Source organism: Physella acuta, unplaced genomic scaffold (genome assembly GCF_028476545.2).
Source record: "Physella acuta isolate Inbredline_101_S28 unplaced genomic scaffold, ASM2847654v3 ptg001193l, whole genome shotgun sequence".
Classification (NCBI taxonomy): domain Eukaryota; kingdom Metazoa; phylum Mollusca; class Gastropoda; family Physidae; genus Physella; species Physella acuta.
The window spans coordinates 73,294-96,846 of NW_026732710.1; the positions used below are offsets into that span (position 1 = coordinate 73,294).

At 36.1% G+C, this 23,553-nt stretch overlaps 2 protein-coding genes across 8 annotated transcripts; one reads left to right on the forward strand and one right to left on the reverse strand.

Annotated features, from left to right (window-relative positions):
* The first annotated feature begins 1,155 nt into the window (after nt 1-1,155).
* Nucleotides 1,156-11,176, forward strand: LOC131956988 (uncharacterized). 6 transcript variants are annotated; one of them, XM_059321677.1, is made up of 3 exons: nt 1,156-1,334; nt 5,105-5,465; nt 9,794-11,176. In XM_059321677.1, the coding sequence occupies exons 2-3, from the start codon at nt 5,196-5,198 to the stop codon at nt 10,070-10,072; spliced, it is 549 nt and encodes a 182-aa protein (XP_059177660.1). In that variant the 5' UTR covers nt 1,156-1,334; nt 5,105-5,195; the 3' UTR covers nt 10,073-11,176. The 6 variants fall into 6 exon arrangements, with proteins under 6 accessions (XP_059177660.1, XP_059177658.1, XP_059177662.1 ...); XM_059321675.1 differs by lacking the exon at nt 1,156-1,334 and adding an exon at nt 1,349-1,473; XM_059321679.1 differs by lacking the exon at nt 1,156-1,334 and adding an exon at nt 1,388-1,406.
* A 2,668-nt stretch (nt 11,177-13,844) lies between these two features.
* On the reverse strand, nt 13,845-23,553 carry LOC131956989 (E3 ubiquitin-protein ligase parkin). Of its 2 annotated transcripts, none has more exons than XM_059321681.1 (12): nt 23,487-23,553; nt 21,137-21,423; nt 18,526-18,823; nt 18,263-18,369; nt 17,147-17,230; nt 16,826-16,944; nt 16,561-16,697; nt 16,145-16,206; nt 15,401-15,535; nt 14,579-14,662; nt 14,179-14,296; nt 13,845-14,037 (listed from the first exon to the last, which is right to left on the reverse strand). In XM_059321681.1, the coding sequence occupies exons 2-12, from the start codon at nt 21,374-21,376 to the stop codon at nt 13,931-13,933; spliced, it is 1,491 nt and encodes a 496-aa protein (XP_059177664.1). In that variant the 5' UTR covers nt 21,377-21,423; nt 23,487-23,553; the 3' UTR covers nt 13,845-13,930. The 2 variants fall into 2 exon arrangements, with proteins under 2 accessions (XP_059177664.1, XP_059177663.1); XM_059321680.1 differs by lacking the exon at nt 23,487-23,553 and adding an exon at nt 22,198-22,222.

Sequence of the window (23,553 nt, forward strand, 5' to 3'; positions counted from 1 at the left end):
TCTCCCTCAGCCTTCAAATGTGTAACGTGATTCTCTCATTACGTCTTGTAGTGACAACTGTAAACGCTTTTTAAAAATTAAATAAAGTAATAACCTTTCAAAATGGGAATCACAACAGGGGACATAACCATACTTTGCCAATAATCGTCTGGCTTGCCATTAGCTGAATACAAATTAAGGTAGAGATATCTTAAAGTCCACCAAAAAAATATTTTTTAATCTCTGCACTACGGAGATTGTTTACACTGAACCCGGACCACAGTTTTGGAAACCTTTTGTCAAGTCTGATACTGAAGGTCGCGTTACAGAAAGATAAAAATAAAAATTGGGCAAAATCGCGTTCAAGAAATACAGGAGTGGGACCGGTTATCCTATCGAGCCGATTACCGTAGACTCGGTATCGGGTACACAGTGACCCATGTAGGTTGAGCCGGCTATAGCAACCGTTGTCGACCACTGCAGAAGCTAGTATCGATTACTGTGGGGGCCTGTGTCTGTTACTGTAAGAGCCGGTATCGATTACTGTGGGAGCCGATGTCTGTTACTGTAGGAGCCGGTATCGATTACTGTGGGGGCCGGTGTCTGTTACTTTAAGAGCCGGTATCGATTACTGTGGGAGCCGGCGTCTGTTACTTTAAACGCCGTTTAAGAGCCGACCGGTATCTGTTATTGTAAGAGTCGGTACCCATTACTATAAGGACCTATCTGTTACTGCAGGAGCCGGTACCGACTACTGTGGGAGCTGGTGTCTGTTAGTATAAGAGCCGGTACCAATTAGAGTGGGAGTCAGTGACTGTTACAGTAAGAGCCGGTGCCAATGACAGTGTGGGCTAATGACTGTAGTCAGTGCACCAGAAATGTAATCTCCATAACCCAGTTGAATGTGACAGTGTCACTGTTACCAGCATACCTGTCCCAGCTCTACAAGTTGCAGTAGTTCTATACTATGTACTATACAGGGGCGGATTAGCTTGAGCGGAGCTGCCCTTCTCGTAATCCGCCCCTGGACATAAGGTTTAGTTATTGTGGAATTTCGAAATACGATTATACTTATACTGTACGTGTAAAACAGCAGCGGTAGTGCTAAATGAAAAACCGATGACATTTATTTTTCCTGCCACTGGCTGCCCTGTCATGTACAAAGTTCAACTGTCTACAGGAAAGCTGTGTACATGTTGAACGGAGAATGCATTGTGACCTTTTAATGTATTGCTGTGCACGCTCCTCGGAAGCCATCTTTACCTCCACAGGCTTATCAGAACAGACAAGTGATCAAGTTCAGATAAAGACAGTTGAGCGGGGAGGGGGGGGGGGGATGTATTAGGAATAAACAAGTAAGAATATAACATACACCATTAAACTAATAAATGGTAAAAGTTACAGTGGGATATATTAGGACTAAACAAGTAAGAATATAACATACAGTATTAAACTAAAAAGTGTGAAAAGTTACAGTGCTATACGAAAAGGGAGGTAAGATTCCCATTAGCACTTAATTAGATCGTAAAGTTTTATGAATAGCTAAATTTTTTAGAGTGTATAGAATGCTTTAAATAATCAGACAGGTTAACAACGTAATTAAGATGCCATTAGGTTGCCGCAGTAAGCAACAGTATACTAGAATACAGTCATGTATCTATAAGTAAGTATTACTGTATAACGGCAAGAGCACTGTGTGGTTGAGAAGTAAAGCGCGCGCTGACTGAGAAGAATTCCTTATATAAAGTTGTGCACTTTTGTCGATTTTTAGCACAAACGTCACACAGAACCAACTCTAAAATGACGTCACACAATTCCACATACATCCACCACTTCCCAATAACCCTAACTGTAGAGAACGTTAATGAGCATTGTTGCGCACTAAAATTCTACCGTACTTACATCGTCAAATTTTTTTTAAACACTCCTCCCACACGTAACGCAGCGTCACAAAAATCTGAAACCACCCCTCCCCCAGATAGGCGACGTCATTTATGAAAATTGTATGTTCGATTACGAGCTCTAAAGAGTGGTGCCTAATGTTGCCCGGTGGTGCCTAATGTTGCCTGATGGTGCCTAATGTTGCCTGATGGTGCCTAATGTTGCCTGATGGTGCCTAATGTTGCCTGATGGTGCCTGATGTTGCCTGATGGTGCCTAATGTTGCCTGATGGTGCTTAATGTTGCCTGATAGTGCCTAATGTTGCCTGGTGGTGCCTAATGTTGCCTGATGGTGCCTAATGTTGCCTGATGGTGTCTAATGTTGCCTGATGGTGCCTAATGTTGCATGACTGTTGCCTAATGGTTATCTGATTCGAATCGGGGAAAGCTAAGATAGCTGAGTGTAGTGATTAGCCTATATGTCGTGGACTGTGGCCACTGCTGTGAAGAAGTTGTTGTCTCGAGTTCGGATCCCATGATCAGGTCTATGGGAGTGAGGATCCCATGATCAGGTCTATGGGAGTGAGGATCCCATGGTCAGGTCTATGGTAGTGAGGATCCCATGATCAGGTCTATGGGAGTGTGGATCCCATGATCAGGTCTATGGGAGTGTGGATCCCATGGTCAGGTCTATGGGAGTGTGGATCCCATGGTCAGGTCTATGGGAGTGTGGATCCCATGATCAGGTCTATGGGAGTGTAGATCCCATGGTCAGGTCTATGGGAGTGTGGATCCCATGGTTAGGTCTATGGGAGTGTGGATCCCATGATCAGGTCTATGGGAGTGTGGGTCCCATGATCAGGTCTATGGGAGTGTGGATCCCATGATCAGGTCTTTGTGTGGATCCCATGATCAGGTCTATGGGAGTGTGGATCTCATGATCAGGTCTATGGGAGTGTGGATCCCATGATCAGGTCTTTGTGTGGATCCCATGATTAGGTCTATGGGAGTGTGGATCCCATGATCAGGTGTATGGGAGTGGGGATCCCATGATCAGGTCTATGGGAGTGTGGATCCCATGATCAGGTCTATGGGAGTGTGGATCCCATGATTAGGTCTTTGTGTGGATCCCATGATCAGGTCTATGGGAGTGTGGATCCCATGATTAGGTCTTTGTGTGGATCCCATGATCAGGTGTATGGGAGTGTGGATCTCATCGTGGAAGAGAGATGCCGGCCTATTGTTGCACCCCACTGTCCGTATTTCGGTTCTTGTGCCACGCCCCCGAACGTGTTACCGGTTGCACAATGTGCAGTCTGACACATGCATCAACACGCGCAGCTATGGTAAATCTAATTAACATAGGTACGGGTTTAGTAATCAAACACAATGTTTATAATAACGCGCTTAGCAATATTGATTACTGATCCCAATTTGCATTGCGACTACTACCCCACCCCCTTCCCTCACCCTCGGTGTTGTAATTCGAACGATGTCCATATAGAAATTTCTTTATAGTTTACAAAAAAAATATGGATAAAACAGCTGTAGCCTGCTGCTGTCACTGTATTCAACTTCCCAGTGACGTCGTGTAGTCTGGTGTACTACACTGGCTTTCCCAGCCAGGGCAGTGATTCACGTAACGCGGCCACAGCACGATTACTTCAACGCGATTACCTCAACAGAATGAGCACAGACTAGCTGGGTCGATATTGTATTGGAGGAAGTGCACGACCTCTGTGTGTAGTGAAGGGCCCGTGAGTGAAAACAATCATTTCTTGAAAGAGTCGATGGCTTATAAATTGTGAATCGTTATGTATAAAACCTTTTTATTTTATAACAATATAGATGTATATTTTAAATTATTTTAAATTTAATTTTTTCATAGTTCACAAAATGAACATTCGTTTTTCTAAATTTGGTCTGGTAATTGTTCATTGTTGTATTACGTGTGGGCACGTACACACAATTAGCCCATTACATCTCAGTATTACTTGTATTTGTATGTAGGCCTATTATTTTACATATGGCGTCTTATGAGGTATCTGGAATATTTTAATCGAGTCAGTGTAACTGGTATTTAATATAATCTTTATATTAATAATAAAAATTTGTTTAGCGTAAGATATATGGAACTTTAGCCAGACTTCAGGCATACAGACAGTTGCGCTGTGTCCTGAAGTGTATTACTTAATTTATTATTTAGCCCAGACACTTTACCCCGAGCCTTATGTGTTACCGAGGTATTTTTAGCACGGATGAAACGGTCCAGCGTTACACATGATTATACATTTGACGTTATAAAGGCAAAGCAGACATGCAGCTGTTTAAAGTGTTGCATAGGCCAAACTCTATTTGTGTTGTTTTAGTTCTAGGAACGCGGCTATTTTTAGCAACGGCTGACCTATATGCACTAAAGTCAAATCCCAACACGGTGTGACACAAAGTTTACGCTGCTATCTGAGGGCCCGCACATATAATATACAAGATAAAACAGGGCTTTTTTGTGTCTACACCACATATCTTTACATAGAATCTCACTCATCACCACCCTCAATATATAACACTTCCTTCACCCTCCCCATACATCATTTTGAAAATTAAATTTATTTATTTTTAAAATCACGTATTTTTTTTAGTGAAAACTCGATTGTACATCTTCTTTAGAAGTTATTAATATTATACAGTCGCTAATTGAAAGGGGAAAAAAATCAGGCCATCCTTCTATTTTTTAAAGCATATTTAGCAAAATTAAGAAAATCTGAGCTGGTGTAGGATTTTTAAAATAAAATTTGAACTTTAATATAATTATCCTTTTATTTCCGATTCTCCAAGCTTTGTACTCAAATTAATCTTTCTACTCGGGTCCATATTATTTCTAGTAAAAAAAAATCGGATGATGATATTTTTAAAACATGCTTACCACTTGTTTCAGGGGGGGGGGTGGAACGGGCGGGGGTAATTATGAAAATGATCCAATTTAATATTTTTCCTTATTTCGTCTGGCGGTGGGGGGGGGGGGGGGGTTAGACCTGCGGATATTTGAACTTTGTGATTAGACTTATGTAGCTTATAAGTAGACTTACAGCGTCTACTTGGAGAGAGGTTAGAAGTACAATTTTCGGAAATTAATACTTTAAAGTTACATTTTAATTTCGGAAATTGATATATAAAAGTTATATTTAATATCGGAAATTGATATTTTAAATTTACATGTTAAAATTTCTTCTTCTTTTTTCTTCCAGATCTGCAAGGTTTTGCCGCACCAGAAAAAATCTGTGTTGACTACACTTAAAGAAATATCGGCCCGGTACTGTTGATTTGATACCAAAGAAAATGGCACTTCAGGTGTACGATGTCGCGTGCTTTCTGTTGTTTGCAGTAGAACTGTACCACATGCTTGCTCACGTGCTCATCATGTGCGGCATCCGGACACTCCCACGGAAAGACCTTGTCCGAGTCCGTCTATATTTTATGCTGGACACGCTCACTGTATTTATAACATCTTTCTTGTTGACCAACAGACTGAAATGGCTGGCCACGCTACAGATTATACAGCATCTGTTTTATTTTATTACATGGGATAAATCTTACATGGCAAAAAGGGTAAGTCAATTTTTTAAAAATAAAGCAGCTACAGCATATATGCGTGAGTTCAAAGACACATATTTAAAACTATGAGGGTAAATATTTACAAACCAACGTGCACAAGGGCACGTCTCAGTAAACACTATTGAGCTAATCACCTATATATTTATTATACAAAGAGTTTTTCGCTAAAAGGACATAAAGCAATGGCCCAACTATTAATATGGAGGATATTTTAATAAGTTAATAATTTTTTTTACAAATTCTTGAACATCCAGCCATCCATTACTGTGCCCATGCTGCCCTTTGAGGGTTTTGTCTGCTTCACCTCCTTTTTCATCTTTCACGTCCTGACTCCATGCTGCTGTAGGCCTATCTCACGGCCAGAGTTTCTTCCAGGCATCTCTTCGCCACCCCCCCCCCCCTCCCGAAGAAAGTCTACAGCCCCCCCCCCCCCAAAATAATGGAATTTATATAGAAAATATATACATTTGACAGTGTCCCCCCCCCCCCCTCCCCGGAAATTTTTGTCCCCCCCCCCCCCCGGATAAAAAAGTCTGGAAGAAACACTGCTCACTGCAATCCGTCTCAGACTAGGTCTAAGTTTGTCGCACGGCATCAATCCGTCTCAGACTAGGTCTCAGAGGCGTAGCGACGGAGGGGAGGTACATATGTCCCCGGCGCCGACAAATAGAAAGTTTGTTTGAGGGGGGGGGGGGGGGGGCAGAGGCGTAGCTAGGGGGGGGCGGGGGGGGCGGCCGCCCCGGGCGCCGACCCTATGGGGGCGCCAAAAGGGGTGGGAAAAATTTTTTAAAGCTGATTTTATGCTGCAGTTTTGAATTATAAACTGTCTAAGTTAAGAAATATAATGGCTACACGCATTTACATACTGATTTAACTGTTTTCTATCTTGATTTCTTAATGTAAAACATATACTCTTAAGAAACAGTGACCGGCAAAACCGCTTTGAAGCTTTTCCTAGATGGGGGGGGGGCGCTTTTTCGAGACTTAAAACGGAAGAATTTACACTAGATTGTTGAGTCGATAAACGTTACCACTATTAAAAGAAACCAATTGTATTAAAACGTATTGTACGATTGTTGAACTGTAAAATACGTTAGTGACTTTTATCAAGATGGTGCAGGGGGGCGCTTTTAGGCTAAATAAAATAGCAAAATTACACAGGATTCTGAGTAAACAACCTTTAGCTCTCAGAAAGAAACGAATTGTACTGTGCATTGTATAATTGTGTAACATTTTTTAAAAAAAAGTTAGTTACGTTAAAAACCGCTCTACAAACTTTGTCCAAGATGGTTGTGATGAGTGTGTGTGGGGGTGGGGGGGGGGCGCTTTTTTCGCTAACAAAAATCGCAAGTATTTGTACTGGATTGGTGAGTAGATAACTCTCTTAACACTTAGTAAAGAAACCAAGTGTATTAACGCGTAATGTACAATTTCAATAGCCAGTTTTGTTAAAAAAAAAGACGCGACTAGTTCTTTGTAAGATTCTTACGATTCTCTCAACTTCAACGTGAGAGATCAGATACTTTTGATCAGTGTTTCTTCCAGACTTTTTTCTCCGGGGGGGCACTTGAAATCTTCGGGGGGAGGGGGGAGGCGGTAAACTTTCTTCGGGGGGGGGGCGGACACTGTTAAAAGTATATATTTTCTATATATAAATTATATAAATTTCATTTCGTTCGGGGGGGGCGTAAAAATTTTTCCGGGGGGCTTCGCCCCCCCGAAAAGATGCCTGGAAGAAACTGTTTGCGAGAAGGCAGGGCAAATCTGCGAAATCCAAGACTACGAGCTGTTAACATCTGTTGGATTCCAGTTTGTTTTCTCTAGCTTGTTTTGTCATACCATCAACCAATCAACGAAATACCCATGTCGTATTCCAATGTGAACAATAAATATTTCTGATAACTTCTTCTTGTATGTCACTTGTGTGTCCTTACTCTAACAAACTTCGAATCCAATATGTACCATATCACAACAGAGATCGTTCAAAACTAGAACATAAAAGGCTGGTCTAAACATATTAGCGTTAGCTACAAACTACCCTCTAACACAGATCAGGCTTATTTTTTTTTACTGACATTACTAATCTTTCGCAAAAAAAGTTAAACGCATCTTAATGGGAATTAAATTGTCGTAAAGTTTTAAGGAATGAAAATCATACAATGTAATTATTAAACCTTGTCCGGACTGTAGCATACACGCTTACACACACGCTTACACACACAAATACACTCTTACCCACACACAAGCTTATATATAAACACACTATCACACACACATAATTATACACACACACACACACACACATATATATATATATATATATATATATATATATATATATATATATATATATATATATATATATATATAAGCGGGGGGGGGGGGGGGCGCCAAATTGAAAGTTCGCCCCGGGCGCCGGGAAGGGTCGCTACGCCTCTGGGGGGGGTGCAAATTGAAAATTGAAAGGTTGATCCCGACGGGGGGGGGGGGGGGGGGGAGGCGCCAAATTGAAATTTTGTCCCCGGGCGCCGGGATGGGACGCTACGCCTCTGCTAGGTCTAGGTCTGTCTCACGGCATCAATCTGTCTCAGCCTAGGCCTGTCTGCCTTTTTGGGTTGTTTCCCTTCTGAGTTTCAGTGACACAACTTTCACCTCTCTGTAATGTCTATGTATTTCATAATTGTCCTGGTTGGTCCACCTTCTTCTATTCTCATCTCGTGCCGGCCCATATTTTTTTCGAAGGTTTTTTGGTCGCGACTAATTCTTTTCATTAGCACGCTATTTCAATACAATACACATTTTTTTTTTATATTCCTGATCAGTGGGAGTTTTCGACAGTGGCCTGTTCTTTGTACTACAACAGCAACAACAAACATTTTTGGAGCAACAAATTAATATCTTTCTACAGATTAAACAATCAAAATTAGAATTTATTTATGTTTTTCTTTTCAATGAGTTACGGGCCTTACTTTATTTTTTACATTGTTGATATTTTTTCCGCATTTCACATTTGTTTTATGATATGTCACGAACATGTAATCGTATTTCTTTGTATTTCAAAGATCATAGATTGGAATGTAATCGTATTTCTTTGTATTTCAAAGATCAAAGATTGGAATTTAATCGTATTTCTTTGTATTTCAAAGATCATAGATTGGAATGTAATCGTATTTCTTTGTATTTCAAAGATCATAGATTGGAATGTAATCGTATTTCTTTGTCTTTCAAAGATCATAGATTGGAATGTAATCGTATTTCTTTGTATTTTAAAGATCATAGATTGGAATGTAATCGTATATCTTTGTATTTCAAAGATCATAGATTGGAATGTAATCGTATTTCTTTGTTTTTCAAAGATCATAGATTGGAATGTAATAGTATTTCTTTGTATTTCAAAGATCATAGATTGGAATGTAATCGTATTTCTTTGTATTTCAAAGATCATAGATTGGAATGTAATCGTATTTCTTTGTATTTCAAAGATCATAGATTGGAATGTAATCGTATTTCTTTGTTTTTCAAAGATCATAGATTGGAATGTAATCGTATTTCTTTGTATTTCAAAGATCATAGATTGGAATGTAATCGTATTTCTTTGTATTTCAAAGATCATAGATTGGAATGTAATCGTATTTCTTTGTCTTTCAAAGATCATAGATTGGAATGTAATCGTATTTCTTTGTATTTTAAAGATCATAGATTGGAATGTAATCGTATTTCTTTGTATTTCAAAGATCATAGATTGGAATGTAATCGTATTTCTTTGTTTTTCAAAGATCATAGATTGGAATGTAATAGTATTTCTTTGTATTTCAAAGATCATAGATTGGAATGTAATCGTATTTCTTTGTCTTTCAAAGATCATAGATTGGAATGTAATCGTATTTCTTTGTATTTTAAAGATCATAGATTGGAATGTAATCGTATTTCTTTGTATTTCAAAGATCATAGATTGTAATGTAATCGTATTTCTTTGTTTTTCAAAGATCATAGATTGGAATGTAATCGTATTTCTTTGTATTTCAAAGATCATAGATTGGAATGAAATCGTATTTCTTTGTATTTTAAAGATCATAGATTGGAATGTAATCGTATTTCTTTGTATTTCAAAGATCATAGATTGGAATGTAATCGTATTTCTTTGTATTTTAAAGATCATAGATTGGAATGTAATCGTATTTCTTTGTATTTCAAAGATCATAGATTGGAATGTAATCGTATTTCTTTGTATTTCAAATATTATAGATTGGAATGTAATCGTATTTCTTTGTATTTCAAAGATCATAGATTAGAATGTAATCGTATTTCTTTGTATTTCAAAGATCATAGATTGGAGCTCCCTGGACTGGTTCAAAAACCAACCCAGACGGCCACAGATCGACTCATTCCTTGGCACGCTGTTCGACGTTCTGGTTCACGCGGCGATGATGTACGTGATTGGCGAACAGATGAGCATGATCAGTCTGCTGTTGGCCATGGTCACTGGCCCCACTGTCCTCTACGCTGTTCTCTTCAACTCCAAGTTCGCCTGGACCAGCCCCAACAAGGTACCGCGGTGGATTGAGAAACGTGTCGGAAAGCTGGCGTTAGATGAAGAATGAAATTTCCAGCGGATTCAATGTTGTTTGAAACAGAACGTTTACGTTGTTCCTGCTTAATTAAGTTATGCATTTGTTTCTTAACTATTTATACATATTTTACTAAATTTGCGATAGGCAACTACATTTTTTTCAACTTTTTTTTCTGAATACTTACGTTAAAAAACTGAGAGAAAACATTGCAGAAAACAGGATACGTTAAAAGTATCGAGTCCAAATTAAACCTGTTTTTGTGTGTGTGCTGCTGATGTGTTAATTAAGCTGCTAAAAATTTGATTTGCCATGTATTGTCCCCGGCCCTATACCGACTCCTAATTATTTCCCGACCCAGAAGGACAAGTATTGACTCTGATCTGACTTACAAAGTGATTTGGTAAACAAAGCTAATGGTTCAGTCTAAACTAGTAGGGGAGTGTGTATCATTAATCTAGGGTGTGTATCGTTAATCTAGGGTGTGTATCATTAATCTAGGGTATATATCATTAATCTAGGGTGTGTATCATTAACCTAGGTGGCGAGTGATATTTTGGGGGAGTGAAGGGGTGGTGGTCAATTAATGTGATATAATATATATTTGGTGATTTTTTTTCTATTACAATAAAATTCATGTTTTGGAGGGGAGAAGAGGTGTTTGAATTTTGTGATGATAGGGGGGCAGGGGGCATAGAAGGATGAAATGTGTTTTCATTAATTGGGGGTCTGAAACCTTATTAGTGAGACGCGAACGTCCACACACGTTGGTTGTTTGATTTAATGTGATTTTATTTATCTAGACTTTCTTGCTTGCATAGATTTCCTGCTTTAAAAATTGCCTAAATCAAATGTATAAATATGGTATCATGTTTTGAACACTTTCAAAATGATCATGAAATGAATTATGTGATCCAAGTACTCTTGTTTGTGTACAATTATCCCGGTGAATTTGTTGTCATTGATAAACGCAAGTCCGTTAATTGTGTTTATATTAATGCAGTTGTACTATAATTATTTTTTACAAGCACTGAGTTGTTTTTTTAACTGATAACGTTCGTTATCATGTAACGAATATAGACATTTTGTTTTGTTGTTGCAATTTTTTTATGGAATAAACTTTAGGCCGACATAAAATTAGATTTTGTTTTTAATTGAACCAGTGAGTATAATGTACTCAGTTCAGTTAAATCTTTTTTACCTAAATAAATGTGATGTACCAACATTGACGTTTAAATACGGTGGAGGTAATGTCTTATACGTGGCAAGTGTAGAGTTCCAGCAAACGTTGGTTTAGGGTCAGCATTTAATAGATAGGACGACGTGGTACAACATGAGAGTTGGTTGTACTCCTGTTATCTTCTCCATAGGACTGCTGTAACATGCCTTTGTACAGGAATGGATGAGCTACCCTGGGGACACCACATCGAACGGGTAGACTTAGTTCAAAACCAGTGTTGCTTTCAAATCTCCATTGGGAGGGGGGAGGGAGCTCATCATTCCCCCCCCCCCACACACACACACCACTCCCACTCCCCTCGCACCCAGGCCAAATTTTAAAAATTAAATTTATATAGAAAATATTTAGCCTACTTTAATTAACACGTGACTTTCTTTGAAATCAATTTTCATTCAAACACGTAGGGAAACCTATTTGTGCGGCACAAGATAGGTCTATGTAGCTCACACAACACATTGATTATTGCACCTTTGTTTACAACTTGTGTTTGTGAAATATCCGACATGCAGAAGAAGCAGAAGCCGACATGACCCCTCAAGTTTATTCCTCTATCAATAAAGTGCAATGTCCTCAAAGTGTTTGTAGCGCCCCACCCGTGTTATGTTATGTTAACCCACCTTTTCAGTTTAGTACGTGGGATCCAGTACAACCACAAGTCCTATATCTAAAATATAACTTTCTCTCCCAATATTTTAAAAGGCAAATGTTCGAAGTCGTCTGTTCTTTGCTGTTTTCTGTTGAGCTTTACCACTGGATCGCTCATCACGTGATTATGTGCGGCTTGCGGACGTTACTACGAAAAGATTTTGTTCGGATTCGCCTGTATTTCTTGGTAGACGGACAAAGCGTTTTCATTAAGTGTTGACAAATAGGCTCCAGAGGCGTAGCGAGGGGGGGGGGGGCGGGGGGGGGGACATATGTCCCCGGGCGCCAACCTTAGGGGGGGGGGCGCCAAATTGAAAGTTTGAGGGGGGTGCAAATGAAAAGTTCGAGGGGGCAGGGGTGCAAATCGAAAGTTTGAGGGGGGGGGGGGTGCAAATGAAAAGTTCGAGGAGGGGGGGTGCAAATCGAAAGTTTGTCCCCGGGCGCCGGGAAGGGTCGCTACGCCTCTGATAGGCTCAAATGGTTGGTATCTCGTCAAGTGATTCAACATACATTGTATTGTTATTCATACCACTTGCGGCAAATCTACAACTGCTAAAAGAGTAAGTGAGTCTGTTTCTTGAGTTAAAAAAAATACAATAGACCATTATTTGTATTTCTCGAGGCCCATGGAGAAACATTTCGCGCCTCCCCTGAAATTAGTCTGCGTCTCCCGGTGTGGTAGCCTAATATCAAAGGGAACAATAGTTTACAAATTATTTAAGTAGTGTTAATGAAATGCACAATTTTCTTTCATGCATGACAGTCCATGTGACAGACGAAGAAGGGTTCTTTCACCTCGGCGTGTGAAAGGCGTGCGAGGTCAGCACAATGTTCAGCCGTTTTTTCCCCCGACTCGATTTTGGTACCCTCAACAGCTGAGTGGACTCAGAGATGTCATATGAGAAAATAGAAAACATACTTTCATCAGTACCCCCACCCCCCCCCCCCCCCCCCGAAAATACCCTGAAGTAAAAAAGTCTGGTAGAACAGTGTAGCTGTAGAATAAAGATACCATCTCCTTGAGGGTTACTACTATGACTTACCCTTTTTGTAGTTGAAATATTAAGTCCCCTACTCTTCTGGTCACCAGACAGGTTAACTAATTTTTTTTTTAATTCTTTTTTTTTGCTAAGCTTTGTTATTCAGCTTGTTTTTTAAATGTTTCATTAAGTATTAATAGCTCAGATGTATTAGACCAGGGGTCTCCAAACTACGGCCCGCGGGCCGGATGCGGCCCACGAGGTCCTCTCATCCGGCCCGCGGCGATCTTTTTGTCGTAGGAAAAAACGTTTGTTGGTGATGGCTGAGGAACTTTGCCCAGAAAAATCAAAGACATGCCTGGAACTAACTGGCCCCCGAACTGAAATTTGATAGTTAATGCGGCCCTCTGACTGAAAAGTTTGGAGACCCCTGTATTAGACAATCAGAACTGATGCATCTAGTTTTTTTTTAATTACATCACTTGCTCCAAGGTACTTCTGTGAATTGAAAAATGTGTTGGAAAATTGCAACAAACTGAAGATTTCATACTGCACAAATTGAATGTCAAGGCATCAGCAGCTACATACAATAGCTACAAACATAAAAAGTTATCTATTTTTCATATTGTGTTTTGAAAAAGAAAACTTCATCAGAGCAAAATAATAAATAAGATAGATGAATTATAATCCACAGTAGCTCCCATTAAAGTCAGATTTTGCTGTTAATGTATAGGAATTCTATGCTAGTTTTAAATTACTATAATCAAACTTATTCTTCAAGTAAATTTCAAAAGAAAAATAACTTATAAAATAATAATAAAAAGATTTGTCAGGAAACAAATGCATTTTCCTTTCTTCCAATTTAAAAAAAAAATTTAAATATGAAATCTGATTAAAATTATTTAACTTCAATAAAATGCAACTAAAAAGTCAACAAAAGAGTAAATCAATAGTTTATTTTGTCTATAGGAAAAATATTCTAACAGTTAAAATCTCAAACAGGCATGGCAATGTCAGGCAGGGTTGCTACGTCCCAAACCAGTGGTCAGCCTGGCACTCTCTATTCCAAGGTTTACAACAAATCCAGCACCATTCTGTTTTACACCGCGTACACACCATGTGCATGCAACCTCCTGATTGAAGATAATTATTAAAAATTACTAATTAATTCTGAGCCCTTATAAAAACATCAAGGTTTTGAAAATGTAAGTGCAAGAAATACAAAAAAATGATTTGGTAGAGAAGAAAGTATAAAATAAAAACCAGAGAATTACCACTTCTCTCAGTTTTAGTCTGGCATCCTGGGCATGACTTGGTGGTTTCTTCTATTAAACTTTGTGATTCTCTCTCCCAAGATGCTCTAGCAGCCATTTCATCATTAATACCTAAATTCTAAGAATTTTAAAAATACATTACCTACAAGTCAATTAGCTGAACCTTTTATGCATAATTTATTACAAAATCAATAGGCTATTACAACACAAAACCACCAAATCAAGAAAAAACAAAAAATATATAATATTGAACTATAAAACTAAAATGAAAATTATATAAACAAGCATAGTAAAAACATCTCTTGCTTTAACTGTCTTTTTTAATTAAAATGGTTGTCAACCCATAGAGACTCAACTACAGTTTTATGAATACACCATTACTGACCAAACCTTTACTTACAGATAAATTAAGTTGTAATGACTCCAAATATTCTTCACAATCGCCCGCATGGTATTCTCTTCTGCATTCTTTGCAAAACATAAACTAGAGAAATTATTTAAACAGGTTAAGAAGCTGATACTAATAAAAAAAGATTAGACTAGTTAAAAAAAAATTTCATCAAGTAGTGTTAGGTTAATTTCCTTTCATAGTGAATCTTGTCATGTTACTTGCTTTATGCTACACATTAGAATTGAGGTAGACAAGAAATATTGCTGTTCTTGATTACAAATCTTCATTGAGAAATGTAAAATGTCCATGTTTTAAACATGCATAAAACAATGGAAATCCTAGGTGTGTAGTCTATGCCTGCATATCTGGGCTCTGCTTGTGTCAACTGTAAACTGTGATAAAATCAAATCAGGTAGGCCTACTTGTAAAATTGTCTGCAGTTTTTACCAAAGTTATACTTCTGCTGATATTGATAGATGAACTAAGGATCTTCTTTATTTCCTATACTGAGTATCTTGAATAGTGTAGCCAACTATTTTAAATCAATGCGAAGCAAAGCTTTTTTTGAAACTTTGTGGGTTTTTTTTTTAATTTTAAAAATATTTTTCTCATATATGGTTATTTTCTAAAAACAAAAAAAAAAAAATAAATAAATATATATATATAGGTTTACTTCATTTAAGAATAGTTTTACTTCAATTAAATATAGCTTTACTTCTATTACGTATATTTTTAATTCTATACAAATGCACTAGTCACTTAATTTTTCAGCTAGATTGTTAAAAATACTGCACAAATTGTGAATGTATAACTAAAAATGTGTAAAACTACCTGGCACTCTCTGCATTTGATAAGCTTATTTTCTCCAGAGGGAAACAGACCCATTCCACATCCTGGTGATGGGCATAAAATGCCACCATTCTGGATAACATATTCCTCAGCTCCAAAGTTTTTGTAACGTTCATACTTTTTAGAATTAAAAAATAGTCAAAAACTTTATATGCAAAAAACCTATTAAATTTAAAGCAAAATAAAAAAACACAGCTGAACTTCGTTCACTTAATTTTAGCTAATATAAATGTGAAAAATAAATAATTAGGTGTAAAATTTAACAGTAAAGTAAAGTAAAGTTTCCCTTTCAAACCTGACGGTCTATGGGGCAAGTGAAGTAGAGATCACTTGTTTCTGTGACCTCGGCATATGAAGAGAGTGTGGTCAGCACTATGCCCAGCCGCCTTTACTTTCCCTAACGTGAGTTAGGTACCCATCAGAGTTGGGTGGACTCAGGGACGGTCTACTGACTTGAACCCGGATTCGAACTCGAGACTTACGGGTTAGAAGTCCAGCTCTCTACCGCTAGACCACTTTGTCCCGAAAATTTAACAGTATTTTATGAAAAAATAAGCACTGATCATCAACAGACTGAAATTGGTAGCATGTTTTTGTTATTTGACACATAATGAAATTAGCAAAATGAAGAGCAAATGTTTTTGTAAACAAAACAGTAAATTAAAATACAAAAAAAAGTTTAAAAATTTTACACTTTTGGATTTGAAATGAATTTTTATTCCATACCTTTTCTTGTCCCATTAAAAGGAAATGATGAGTTTCTTCAATGTGTGAATTTTCACAACCAACTAGGAAAAATAAATTTATTTCAAATTTTATAAAAATTCAATCAGACATTTGGCAGCTGAGTTATAAAAAAAAACAATTGGAAACCACAAGGGAAAAACAAGTTGTCTATTTTCACAATTTGTTTTTTGTTTAAATCTTTTACACACCTGGCCTGCTGGTATTTTTCTATTACTTCTTACAATATGCAATCAAAATCTCACAAATTTAGTGACATATTGAAGATTTTGAAAAACATGCAATAAAGGACGAACAATGACTGTTCAATATTTTTATTTCATTTTTTAAAAGTGGACTGTATTTTTCCAACGTGGTCTTCAATCTAAAATCTGAGGCTAGTAAAATGTGTAACTAACCAGGACAAGGTAAAGTGTATCCATGCACGGGATGTTCAACAAAACGTCTATCGTTTAAACAAGTGGAGCAGTACTGGCGAAAGCACTCTAAACATATGACATGGCCAGGTACACAGGGAAAAATTAGGACATGTGACCTTAGGACAAAAATATGATATGGTAATGTTTAGCAATTCATTTCATTACAAATAATAGATTTAGAAATTAAAAATTTTAACATAAAAAAAGTATTTGATCTTACTGTTGCATAAAATTTAATATTTACATTAAATCTCTGCAAATAATACACTCTACTCTTCTGCGATTAGCTTGTACATGTTTTAAGGCCACTGTAGTACCTTCCAAATTCCCTTCATGACTTTGAATGCACCTCAGATAAAATCTCTAAAACAGTAGGAGTACAATCTAAAAAAATAATTACTTTGAATTTTAACTAAAACTGTACATAGTTTTATAAAATTCATTTTACAAAATAACAGAGGCTTCACATGAAAAAAATGTGGCTTCAGAAAAACAAGATATGCGTGTGTTAATAAGCAAAAAACAAAAAATCATTACATTCAGAAATAAAGTGCTCAATACTTACTGGGGTGTCACTAGTACAGTTTGGACTTTTGCAGTTTCCTTTGATGTTAGTTGATGGAGAGATATCATCCCAGTTGGATGGGCCCTTTTATACAGAATTCAAAGCTTTTTTATTTTTCTAACAATGATTATGAAATTATCCTAACTAAGGGGCATTTTATTTGTAATTTGAGCTAAATTTTATTAGGAAAAATTCATATAGTACTTAACAAAAACAATATCAATAAGATGTTTTAACCAACCCCCATACATCATATAAAATAACATTTTCTTAGACCACCAGCAATCATACTAATGCCCCTTCCCCCCAACTCCACACACACACACCACACTAAAACTAGGTCTTCTACTTCTAGTGTACCTAGTAATTTATCAATAAAATAACTGCTACTGTTAAGTAAGCCTTGAATTTGTCATATAGAGATGAATTTAAAAATCATTTCATAATAGGAAAGAATCAATGAGGCAAGAAATTATTTCAACTTGTTAAAGCCAGTTTGGAATTCTAAGGCAGTGTCCAGATACACTAAGCATAGAATCTATGGAACAAATTTAAAGAATATTTTACTGTAAGACTCTTGAGATGTGGAAGGTAGCACAGATTGCAAACAATTAAACTCAAGAGCTTTATAAACAGATCATTAAAACATTTTAAAAATATGTACATTGGCCCATACACAAGACATTTTGAAATCTACACCTGATTATAAGAGATAAACAGGCACTGGAATAGAATCCACATAGAAAGTGAAGTCCAAAAATGTCATGAAAATGTCTTTAAGAAAAAGAAAAGGAGGTCAAATTGTCATGGCTGGAGGTAAAAAACAAGTAGCTACCCGTAAAAAACAAGTAGCTACCTGTGCTCCTCATGGAGCCGCAAGGAATGGGAAAGAGGGAATATCTTTAAAAACACTAAATACTGGTAGAACATAATATTAATTCTTACATATAGTAAACTGCTTAAGAGTTGTTCTTTTAAAAAAATCAAGGTAATGTTATCTATTATTGTTCTATTTAACCCCCATCAAGTTATATATTAAAATGATAAACTACCTGCCCACATGTTTCATAAAATAAAATATGTGAACAATCCCTTATGTAACTTACAAAGACTTACTCTATCAACCAAGAAAACACCATTCCCGCACTTCTTACAGCTGACACGCAGTTTTGCTGGCCTCACACAATCACATAGTTTACAATAAACAAAAAAGCGGCTTTGTTCTAGGAAATTTAAAAAAAAATGAGTTCATTCATTAAATTTTGCTGCTGAAAATGGTATATAATCCAGAAAATTTGCTAATATATACACTTTCCATAGTGACAGACATTTTTTTCTAAATAACAAGTTAATTAGGGAGCAATCATTGGATAGCATACCTTCAGTACAAGGAACATTGTGACCTAATCGGGGTTTCAATCCTCTTGTAACTTCTCTAGAATGACTAGCTGAGGCTAAATGATTTCCATCAACATTGGATTCACCATCAAAACCCACTACTTCAGGCCTTTCACCTTTCGAGTTCCTAATTGGTAAACTTCCTTGCTTAAACTGCTGTAAGCCACATTGACCTTCTGATGATCCCCTAGCTTTCACTGTTGTTTCAACAGGGCAATCCAATCCATCTTCACACCAACTGAATGCATGCAAGGTTGTGTAAGCTCCTAGACCACAATCCTGATCAAAATAATTAAATAATTTTTTTTTAAATGTATAATCATCCTTTTTTTAAACCTATGCCTTGCATATATATAAATATATATATATATATATATATATATATATATATATATATATATATATATATATATATATATATATATATATATATATACTAGCTGGATCCCGTGCTCCGCCACGGTAAATCTTTTTTAAATGTACCAACAGAACAAAACTAAACACAACACAAACGAACGCAAAAAAAAAACAAACAAAAAAAAAACGAAAAAACAAACACAACACTCATAACTTAAACACAATTTAAATTCAATCATAAAGACATATTGCTCATAGTCTAGCCCGTAGCGCCAAATCGCGCCCTTTCCGGTGATTTGCACCCCCTTCAAACTTTCGATTTTGCACCCCTTTCCCCCCCCCCCCCCCGCCCTAAAACGTTCGATTTCCACCACCCCCCCCCCCTCGCAAATTTTTTCCAACCCACTTTGGCGCCCCCTAAGGTCGGCACTCGGGGACATATGCCCCCCCCCCCCTCGCTACGCCTCTCCTATAAAACCCGAAAGATAGAATAATAATTAGAAAACAGTATAAATAATAGGCAGTATTTAAAATATCCGTGTTTTACCTACAATATTTCACTTTATCCATTCACGCATTTTTTTCCAGTACTTTAAATTTTAAAAATTTACAAAAGAGTTTAATAACTAAAACCATTGCGCACCTAATGAACGTGATGACGCGTCTTTAATAGTGCTGAATAGTTGATTAAAAATTATAAGTAATAAACAGTAGTGCCTACATTCAGTGAATAAAATAAATAAAAGATTGCCTTTTATCAATCCATGCTAATTATAATTTTCTAACAATAATTTCCTCTTACACATCCGAATAATTTGCATTCACATTTTGCTAATTATATTATTGCAACACTAATTCCTTCTATGACGAACGTATATTTGCATTTACATTTTTTATTAGCGTGAGTTTAATGTATTTTTAAATTACCTCCTTTGTCAAAATTAGAAAAGAGTTAAATTAATTTGATTTTTCTACCGTACTGTTATTATCTTATTAAAATGTATCCACTTTTTCTGGGAACCTAAACGAAAATGATATTTGACATTAATCTTTTTAATACGTTTTAGCAGTTTGCGTGTATTTAATATTTTCTTGACGTTATGCGAAAGAGTAAAAACCGTGGCAATTATAAAATAGCTCTATGCCGCTATATAAACAAACCCTACTCTAATACTTATAATAAGACACTGCGGTGCACTGAAAAGCACAGCATGGTGCGAATGTTTACTTTTATGGTTCCAAAATCTATAGCGATGACGGAAGGAAGGAAGGACTGACACACTACCAGCAGCGTTATATTATAGATATATATATATATATATATATATATAAAATATATATATATAATTCTCTTCTTGGATACCCTAGAAAACACCAAGCTGTAAGCGCACCTAGCAGTCCCCTCTCTTCCTCTCTAAGCATATCCCTACCACCCATACCCCCACAGGGTCTGGTGAGCTGTGGTTCACGCTAAACGTTTACAATCGTAGAGCCGGGTTTAGTGACGGCTATTAGGGGCAGATAATTTAGTTTTAAACTATTGAAACTTAGAGGAGGTAATTAAGAGGAGGCTGCTTTCACGAGGGGGGGGTGTAGGGTAGGGCTTGGGGGAAAGGAGGGGGGGTAGTATCGTCCTTAACGACCTACTGATAGTGTTTTAAAGCAAATATTTTCAGTGGCAGCACTGGTACTGTCGAATTCACAAATTATGAATTACTGAAAAGTAGAAAATAAAACAACTAAATAGCGGCAATATGATACGCTGCGGGTTGGCTCGTACATAATAAATGCTTACAGACTCACTTGAAACAATGTTAACTGTAAGCACAATAATATAATGCATGGTATCACTCCAGAAACTATACCTATCCCAAAGGGTGAGTGGCCAAGCCAAAATATATTCTATTCTGTTACTTAATTTCAAATGTATCTCCTCTCAAAATTTGAAAGTATAAAGTTAGCCACTTAAAAGTTAGTGGAAATTTCAATATATATATATATATATATATATATATATATATATATATATATATATATATATATATATATATATATATATATATATTTTTTTTTTTTTTTTTTTTTTTTTTTTTTTTTTTTTTTTTAATTTATACATTTTATGCACAAACACTGAGAGGTCTGGGAATTAATGTATGCTTACACACAATCAACAGCTCATACTGGTATTGATTTACTTCCAAAACAATTAGATCCTATACAACTAAAATAACATACTTGTAAAATTGTCGAATCACTTAGCAGGTGGCCAGCAAATACTAGATTGATGGTCCTGGGTATAACTTCTGCTTTTTGGGCCACAATTTCTTTTAAATCTTTCACTGTTTTTTCAGAGCAGATATTGACAGTGTACTTTTTTCCATCACTGAATTTGATGACTAACATGAGCTCATCAATACTTTGCTCTAGTGTTGCCTCAAGGCCTAATGTGGTGACTGAGGTACTGTTAAGTGCCATGAAAACTTGGTGGATACCAAGTAGGAATTTTTCTATTACTTCATCACCTGAAAAATATGTAACTTATCTAAAGTCATTTATTTGCATTAAAAATTGAGCAATATAGCTCTAGATATCAGACATTTTATATTAATTTATGAACCCTCCCCAAACTAGGGTGTCATTTGATCATTTTTTAAATGGTCACCATAGTTTTAGTTTTAGTTATTAATGGGTGCTAACTCAACAACTCTTTCTAGTTGATCTAGATCTAGCTAGTTGTAGATTGAGTAGATTTCTAGAGCTAGACTAATTCTTGATCTAAAAGATATAAAGCTAATCGTAATAGATCTTATTCTAGTACAGTTAGTAATCGCAGGGTCTAAATGCTAATTTTAAAATAAAGTTAATTAAATTTTCAAATTTGTAATGTAGACTCTAGCTACTAGCTAGATCTAGATCTAATAGTTAAATCAGTGGTTCCCAAACTTTTTCGAGTGGCGACCCCCTTTTATAAAAAGTAAGTGACCAGTGACCCCCATAGAATTAAAAAGCCGAAATTAGTAAGGAAATTAATAAGCACTAAAATAAGATTTTCTAGTAGATTTTCAATGCGAATTACTCTTGATAATTGTTTTAATACGATGAGTAAAATTGCATGCTATTTACTAAACATTAACGCCAACCTGTCATTATCAACATTCAATTTATTTCTTAATTTTGTTTTTAATCGGAGCATAGTGTTGAAAATTAAATCTATTCTCAAAAAGTCAATCCATTTTATGTTTGGGTATGAATGGTGAATACTACACCAAACTTTTGTGTGCAGTTTTTCATCTTACGCGAAATCATTCTGCAAATCAAAGAATTGTATTTCATCAGGAATGCTGGCAACATCAAGGGAAGAAGAGAATGGGTAACATGTCAGTGCAGATTCTTCTTCTTTCAGCACAGAGAAATAGCACAGCAGTTTGTTTTCAAGAGATTCTAGATGCCCAGAAATCGCTTCTTTCAAAATTTTAATTATCTCACAATCAGATCCATCTACCACACAGCAGAGTTTCTCAAATTTTCAAAATATTTCCAAGATTTTTTTGTCTTCTCCAATTTTGCTTCGATAAAATTGCTCCAAGATTATCACGGAAAGTGATAATATTCGTTCATTTTCCCTGAAGCTTCAGGCTAAGCTTATGTTGATGTTCGAATATACCTGCTAGGTATGATTTTCCAATCATTAGTAATTAGATCTAGTAGTCTATAGTCTATAGATAGTATAAGTAAGTGGTAATCTATCGTTTTGGGTACGTAAAATCGCCCGCGGCTATTAATGTACGAAAAAGTTACCTCATTGTCAAGGCTTTAGTAGAAGTATATTGTGATATATTTGTGTCAAATATTATAGATAAATGAATAATAAACCTAAATCAATGGCTAAATATATCAATATATGCCAGAAATTAACTTTAAACAGCAGTGTTTGCAAGCAAGATTTGCTATATAAACAGCAGCCATTTGTAAAATAGAGTGACTTCCGCCTGTCGCGCGCTATATCCGCTATAAAAAAAAACTTAAACAAGATGGCTGCTATAGTAAATGAGCATGGTTGCATCTGTTGGAAACATCGCTAGTCTTCATTTATTACTGAAAAGTTTTAATTCAATTGTTTAAAAACAGGTACATAAATGAAAGAAGGAAACATTTTTGTATTTTTCAAAACATAAATCCTCCTCAAAATGTGAAATAATTATTAAAATTTAAGGAGTCACCTGTTTTTCACATTACTAGTCGCGGGCGATTTTACGTACCCAAAACGATAGATTACCAAGTAAGTATATAATATATAGTATAATTAATATACTATATAATAGTATATAAGTATATTATATAGAATCTTGAATCTAGAGTTCTTGAGTCTAGTCAGTAGTCTAGTAATCATTATTAAATATTAATTAATTAATTTATTTATATTAGATAATTATAATAATTAGCCATTATTATGATTATTACTTATTAGTATTAGGCCTAATTATTAGTAATTAATACAAGTTCAAAACTTAGTTTTTAAAAATTAAAAAAGTAAACAGTAAACGTAAACACTGAAACAGTAATCAGTAAGAGTAAACTAACTTACTTAACTTAATCACATATTTTTATTAACAAGAAATTGAAGAAAACAAACTAATCTGAATCAACTAATC

What these genes read in the sequence shown, in the direction of transcription:
- LOC131956989 (XM_059321680.1), bottom strand. An exon ending in GTGTTTTCTTGGTTGATAGA is followed by an intron (nt 17,231 to 18,262) that starts GTAAGTCTTTGT and finishes TCTGTATAAAAG; the next exon opens with GGCCCATCCAACTGGGATGA. An exon ending in ATTATTTGCAGAGATTTAAT is followed by an intron (nt 16,698 to 16,825) that starts GTAAATATTAAA and finishes TTTTGTCCTAAG; the next exon opens with GTCACATGTCCTAATTTTTC.
- LOC131956988 (XM_059321677.1), top strand. Translation starts at nt 5,196, where the DNA reads ATGGCACTTCAGGTGTACGATGTCGCGTGCTTTCTGTTGTTTGCAGTA. An exon ending in AATCTTACATGGCAAAAAGG is followed by an intron (nt 5,466 to 9,793) that starts GTAAGTCAATTT and finishes TGTATTTCAAAG; the next exon opens with ATCATAGATTGGAGCTCCCT.